General features: G+C 39.0%; 1 protein-coding gene across 1 annotated transcript; it reads left to right on the forward strand.

The window, feature by feature from the left end:
• Positions 1-1208: 1208 nt before the first annotated feature.
• LOC104078180 (exocyst complex component 4-like) lies at positions 1209-4730 on the forward strand (the record flags this gene model as incomplete). The annotated part of the gene is made up of 2 exons (XM_009579724.1): positions 1209-1409; positions 4536-4730. Coding segments are annotated over 2 exons (396 nt in total), but the record flags the coding sequence as incomplete, so codon positions are not given.
• Positions 4731-7392: the final 2662 nt, after the last annotated feature.

Consider the following 7392-nt stretch of genomic DNA (forward strand, 5'->3'; position numbering starts at 1 on the left):
TTTTAAAATATCTTCATTTCTTGCTTATTTTCTCATCATAAGATCTTTAAAGTGGTTCAGAAATTGTCGGTAGAGCTACAGAATTCATCCCACTGGTTGTTAAGGTTGTGATATAGCAGTGTTTAAGTCATAACTGATACGACTCATCCTACATTAGTTTTTTCTTTTTCACCATGAAGTACACAGTTTTCAATGTCTGTATTGCTGATTTAAAACAGAAACCTGTATGGACCATAGCTACCCTTCCAAGGATAAAGAGGAAAATTCAGAATGACTTTTTTGCAGAAACCAACTTTTTGAGTGCTACCTGTTGTAGGAGATAAGAATATGTCTTTTTGGCTGTTGCTATCTCCTGGGTCTTTCTGGTACTGTGATCGGGTCATTCCAGGTGTGGGCTTCTGGATCCGGTGGCAGGAAGAGTCTCAAGAAGGGGTGAAGAGAGAGAGGGAGAAAGAGAAGATTGTATTGATTCTTGAGTAAATCTCAGAAATTTGGAGTCTCCTGTGCCAGTTTCATTAAATTTTCAGCAGTTTTGTTGGAACCTCAAACTTAATTGATTTAAAAAAAGCCATAAAATTAAAAATCTTACTAGATGATGTTACTCAGAGGTTAAAATAAATGAGGGAGGGAAATAAGGGCCCATGACACTTCTTCGCTGTACTGGTGTGCGTTTGAAAACAGATTGACTATTGGAAGGCATGGGTAGGCTTTTGATGGATTTCTCTATGTACTTGTGATATCCCTAGTGTACTTTTGGCAGGTAAGTAGTAGTAACTGCAACACTCCTAACAAATAGTTGCACTGGTCCCTAAGTCTAAAGTAGAATTTCTTCTTTATAGTTCTTTGTAAGTAATAAATCAGGATATATTTCATATGTTATACTTTGCCCGTATTAATGACTCTCTGGAAATATCATGACTAATAGATAACTTTCCCTTTCCCACTACTAAATCCAGTAGTGTAGTAAAAAAGCTCCGAAACATCTGAAAATTGAGGAAGTAATAAACCACAATATTTATCATTTTTTATTTTCTTGAAGTACATTGTTCTCTATTGAACACCAGACAGACACGTTTACCAGAAATAAACTTTGCTAGTCAAGTGTATAGACTAATAAGAGTGACCATTTGCAGTAGGTAGTGCATTTTTTAGGCAAAGGCTTCCTGTCCTTATAGATAATTTAAAAATACCCCTGTTTTTGTAATCTTTTTGTCCTTAGGACTTTATCTACCAGTGATGATGTTGAGGACCGAGAGACTGAGAAGGGCCGCCTGGAAGAAGCTTATGAGAAATGTGACCGGGATTTGGATGAACTCATTGTCCAGCACTACACCGAGCTCACCACTGCGATCCGCACATACCAGAGCATCACAGAGCGCATCACCAACTCGCGCAATAAGATCAAACAGGTGAAGTCTAGCTTTGCGTGTGTTTCTGTGTTTGCATCCATTCGATAGCGTGTACTCTGGGTACAAATCTGTGCAACTCCTCTATTTTTCCTGTGTTCTGTCCTTTTATTGGTAGTGTAATGTTGTAAACTCCCATTTTAACCTTTTATTTCTCCCTCTCCTTTCCCAGCTACTTGTCATCATTCCGAACTGAACTAAAAATTGAATTGAGAAAGCACTGTTACCCGCTAATTCTGAACTAGGCCTGATTTTCAAGTCGTTCTGTGGCATGGCTAGGAGCGGACCATCCAGTTCTAATACAGTGGTTGCAGGCTATGTCTTATAGCAACATGTTTTCCATAGGATCTCTCTCTGTTGTTTGAGAACACAAGTAATTAAAAAGCAAAACGAGAGGTGGATATGAAGAGCAAGGCTTTGCAGTGCCCCCTGTTCATTTATTGTCTGGACATGTTGCTATCAGGTTTTTGAAGTCTAGGGGCTGCTAAGCTAACACCTTTCCATCTAATCTGTTCGTGTTTTGATATGTTGGCCTCCAACCATCTCCTAAATAGTCTGGGCGATTCATCAGCTTGCTTTTCGCTCAGAGAATATGAATTTTGGTGCTATTTCCAAACTCAGTTCTGTTGTGTGAATGTACGTGAACTCTGTGCCCCAGTATCTTTCTGTATTTTGAGTGCTCACACTTTGGTAGCGTGCCAGTAAATAACTCTGGCACTCTTTGTTGTGGACTTGTTCCATCTGCTTTCTCCCTGCAGCGATAGATTAGTTCTTTGGACTCCTGTCCTGTCTTTTACTTCCTGTGTAGTTTGCTATACCTACACTTTGCAAAATAGGCACCAAATTTATTCCCTTTTTTTCCCCTGGCTCTGTGGAGGTCTCAGCTTAAAACCTTTCACAGCAGTGCTTTAGGAGCAGTAGGCCTTTACCCTTTTGGGGCTATGTACTGACCCTTCTGGCTTTTAAAATTCATTTAGCATTTTCAAAGAAAATGAGACTGTTATGATGCTTTCCAAGGGTAAGAGTTCATTCTAGGATTTATGTACAAAGATCAGCACTTTGAAAGCAGAGATCAATTGCACTAAATTTGAAATAAACTGTAGCCAGTGGCCTATTTTCACACAGTATACTAAGCTTTGCAGAGGTCAAAACAAACATATGGGGGTGTCACCTTTTGGTCCCGCCTAGAAGAATGTCTGTAAAGATGAAGGACCTTTTGATATTTAAGTTTTCTTACTAATTTTGGTCAATATGTTTTGAAATAGCTTTGACCTAATCTCATGGGAGGCCCCAGATCTGGTTTGTCATCAATCTGTATTACACTAAAAGACTTTATTTTGATGTTCCCCTCTTGTGGAAGGTAGATGATCGCACAGGCGTTTACTTGCATTAGGAATTGTGGAAGTGATAGATAGTCCAGATCCCCCTGTGTATCTACCTTTTGTAGTCAATTCTTATATGAATTCCTGTTGGGAAAGGCTTCGTGTTGAATCTAGCTTTAGAGGTGTTACCACTGTAAAACTGGATTATAAAGTAGAAACAATTTGGCCTACCGAGGGGAGGTTCTTTCTTAAAGACTTGCTGTTCATTCCTTCCCCTGCTCCCAAATGTAGATATAGTTGATCTCCTTTCTGGAGTAGGAATGTCTTGTGAGATTCCTTCCAGCCCCGTGATTGTTTTGCTGACCTAATTTGGCTCGATGTAACACCAGTCCACTGATGATGGTTGCTAGGTCAGTGAAACATTTTAAATTAAGGTATTGAACAGGGATTAAGGCTGAAATGAACTCTGTATGCATTTTTGTTTGCCTCTGCTTTTGCAGCAAGTTATGATACTCTTACATTAGCTTTTCTGTTGGCTGAGGATTTTTCTATGTTATTCTTTTCAGAAGGACATTTCAGAGTGCAATGTTATTGTATTGAAATCTTAGTCTCTTCTGGCTCTGGATGGAGGCTGTCTTATGTAGCTATTGTTACTGACCGGTTGTCTGTATTTTGGTCCATCTGTGTGTGTTGTGTGTATTTTTTTTAAACTGCCTTTAGATGGACAAGGTAGGAGAATGTGCAGCTGAAGTGGGATTTCTGGAGTGCTTTGAAGGCTCATTATTTAAAAATAAATCTAAGGGCCTACTTCTGAGAGTCTCTCTTCATGTGTAATTCAGTGAGAGCTCAGCCTGAGAAAAGGTTGGACCCTAAGCATTCATAACTTATCACAAAAACAAGAGCAGTGTGAAAGCAATGTGTGAAGTTGTGTTGTTAATTGCTTCCACATTTTAATATGTATTATTGATTTGCATTATGCAAGAAAAGCTAGGTTATACTGACCTTTCCAGAGGATATTGGGAGAACCTGAAAGCAGGGAATGCAGGCTGCGCGTTTGAGCAGAAAGAACGGAGAAGAAAAACTCTTGATGTTTCCCAAATGGGGTAGAATACTAGAAACTTTGCGGGTTAGAGAGGATGGCATGAGGCTTGAAAACAAACTGAACGGCAAAGATCAAGGTGTTTCTCTGGGTGATGTAATGGCCTTGGTAAATAATGGAAATGCTGAATTGAGCTGTATCTTACCTGCTGTTTGTTCTGATGAAACCATATCTCTTAGAAAAAAAATTGGTATTGCTTCTGAGGTATTAGGAAAATGGTTGTACTCTAAGATAGTCAGGTTTCAAGAAATGGATACCAAACTCGAAGAAAGGAGGGGACGTGCCAAAAGACTTAATAGGCAGATGGAAAATGTTTACAGCAGAAAAATTAGTAGTGGCTTATTTGCTTTCACTGAAAACTGGATTCTTGCTGTATGCCAAAATACTGAATTGATTTTTGGAAAACATGCTAATAAGTCTTTGGTCATGGTTAGTAGGATCCTGCGTTTGTTCACGTAATGATAGTTCAGTTAAATTTTCACTAGTGATAAAAAACATTTGACTGTGAAAGCAGTTCCAGTTTGTATGTACTATATGTTTCCCTTCAGCCGAAGGAATAACCAGAAATTTTAAGGAACTTGGATTTGGTTATAGTCTTGTGATATTTTTGGAATTCCTAACAAAGTAAATGTGGGAAAGGGCTGATCTGTGTTAGAAGTGCCAGTTACAGGGACAGATTTAATTAATCTTTTGACATGTTGCTTGTAGGTGAAGGAGAATCTGCTATCGTGCAAGATGCTGCTGCATTGCAAGCGGGATGAGTTACGCAAGCTGTGGATTGAAGGGATTGAGCACAAACATGTCCTGAATTTGCTGGATGAGATAGAGAACATCAAGCAAGTGCCTCAGAAGCTGGAACAGTGCATGGCCAGCAAGCACTACCTCAACGCGACAGACATGCTGGTAAGATGTGGTACCTTGTGCTGGGCCGGTATCTACCAGAAACACGCTGGTCAGCTGTCTGATCATCTGCAGACAGATCTGCCATCTGTGTTACTATTTGCTTTTTTTTTCTGCTTAGTTTCTTCTTTTGTTATTTGCTGCTTTCTTATACGGGAATTTCCATTTGGTTTTGTTTTGATCCTTCCTGACTGGACTTAGGGTCACAGTCTCCCATCCTGTTCTTGTCTTTCGCATAGCTCTTGTCTTTCAGAGTTGTCTTTACCTGTTCACTTGTCCTGATCCTGATGCTTTCTGTAACCATCTAGTTCTTTACCCATTTGATCTGCTCGTAGGATTTCCTTCTGCTTTTGCAACCTGGTGCTATATTTTAAAATTAATTTCCCAGACACCTGCTTGTATCATCTTCTTTCACTATAAAGAAATTATCAATTATTGAAATAATAAATTATTTCAAAACCATTTTTGTTATGGAAGAACTATCCTGTTTCTCTTCTATTTCATCTCCCAGAACGTACTCACAACTTTGGTCATTATTCAGACGGGAGACTGTCTTTCACCATTTAGGTGTGTTTGCCCCTCATTGTCTTCCTCCTGGTCTTTTTCCAGGACTCTTAATCCTTTCTACTTATTTCCAGCTCTTTTTTAATCTTTTCTCTCCCTCCCTTCAGGTGTTTTTCCTTTTCAGTTCCATCTCTTTTATAAGCATACCTTCCAATTCCAGTCTTGTGGTGGAGGTAGAAGTTTCCTGAACTTCTCTAATAGCAACCTTTTTTTCTTTTTCTCTTGTTTTTAAACTTAACAAGCACACTTCCTCACCAGGCTCCAGTCCTTTCTTTCCTGGAACTGTCTTCTACCAGTAATGAAAAACTTTACATGGGAAGTGATCCTTCCCCTCTACTCAGTCCTGACATATGGAGTGCTGAGTCCAGTTCTGGGCTCTCCAGTACAAGAGAGACGGAGTTACTGGATTGAGTCCAGTGAAGGATCACAAAGATGATTAAGGGACAAGAGCATCTCATGTACAAGGAGAGGCTGAGAGAGCTGAGACTGCTTCACTTAGAGAAGAGAAACCTCAGAGAGATCTTATCAGTGATTATAAATGTCTGATGGGAGGGTGCAAAGGAAACAGAGCCAGACTTTTCTCAGTGGTGCCCAGTGACAGGAGAAGAGGCAACGGACACGGATTGAAACTATGTCTGAATGTAAGAAAACACTTTTTTACTGTAAGGATGGTTGAACACTGGAACAGGTTGCCCAGGGAGGTTGTGGAGTCTCCATCCGTGGAAAATTTTCAAAACCAGACTGGACGTGGTCCTGGGCAACTGGCCCTAGGTGACCATGCTTGAGCAGGGAGGTGGATTAGGTGTTCTCTAGAGGTCCTTTCCAACCTTAAGCAGTCTGTGATTCAGAAGTGAAGACAAAAGTAGTATGTCTGCTCATATTCCTCTTTGTGTTTTGCCAGAGAATGCCTTTAAGGAAATCTTTTCATTGCCTTCCTTTGTTACTGGTTTTTTCAACTTTATTATCCTTTCTCTCTCTTAGCTATGCCTCTTCACTTCTTTTTAATAAGTCATTATTCAACAGGATAAAGAGCTGGAAGTCTTAGTGTTTCACCTCATATTCCTAGAGCCCAGACTTGAACTTTTCTTCTTGAACTAGAATTTCCTTCTTTCCATTTTATCTCATTTTACGTTAAATATGACTGTATAAAACTTATCTTGTTCCCTCTGAAACATTATCAACAGTTTGATGTTAGTCTCCTCATCCCTTCCTCTGATGGCATGTGTAACCCTCTCTGGCTTTCTGTTGTTGCTGTCACATCGTCTTGTCTGATTTCACTCTGCCGTCACCTTCCTCTTTTTTTCTGTTGTTCATGTTCTGTTTTCGTGGCACACATGGTGCAATCATCTTCCTATAATCTGGTCACAATTTTCCCTTTCTTCCCTTTTAAAACCATCTTCCAGGAACCCACTCAATCTTACTCTCTTTAGAGTCTCACTGTCTTTCTAATACGAACTATTGTCTTATATCTTTCCCACCGTATTGTAAGCTGTCTGGGATGGGTAATGTATCCATTTCTGTTGTGTAATGTAAAGTGGAATTTTTATGATACTTTATAAATTGTTATGTAAAACCTATTAGAATTCCTGAAAACAGATCAGCAGTGCAATGACTTGATGCAGCGTGTATGAGAAGAGTGCGGTCAGGTTTTGCCAAAACTTTTGTCAGGTTTCTGATGTAGGAAATTGTAGTGTGATGTTTGTCTGATATTTTCAATTATGAGAGATGAAGTAGTAGATGTAAATTAAGGGCATTCAGTGTAGGGGGAAAACCACGGTATTCAGAGTTAACATCAGTATCAATTGAAATGTTGGTGCTTTCTTTTACTGATGGACTTGCCAGTTTTCTTGGTTTGGGTTTTTTTTAGTTGTTTTGCGTTTTTTTGTTTGTTCGTTTTTTTTTAATTAAAAAAAGTTCTTTTCAGAAGGAAATTCCAGAAAAGTAATTAATTTCCTATCTGGAATATAAGATAGGAAGTGTAAGAAGAAAAATAACAATACTTAGGATTTATCATATAATATGCTTTAGAAATGGTTTGCAGTATGTGTATTTGTGATATCTTATTGGTTTGCAATATATTCATAGAATCATAGAATCATAG

The sequence above is a fragment of the Fulmarus glacialis genome, unplaced genomic scaffold, assembly GCF_000690835.1.
Source record: "Fulmarus glacialis isolate BGI_N327 unplaced genomic scaffold, ASM69083v1 scaffold13716, whole genome shotgun sequence".
Taxonomy (NCBI): Eukaryota; Metazoa; Chordata; class Aves; order Procellariiformes; family Procellariidae; genus Fulmarus; species Fulmarus glacialis.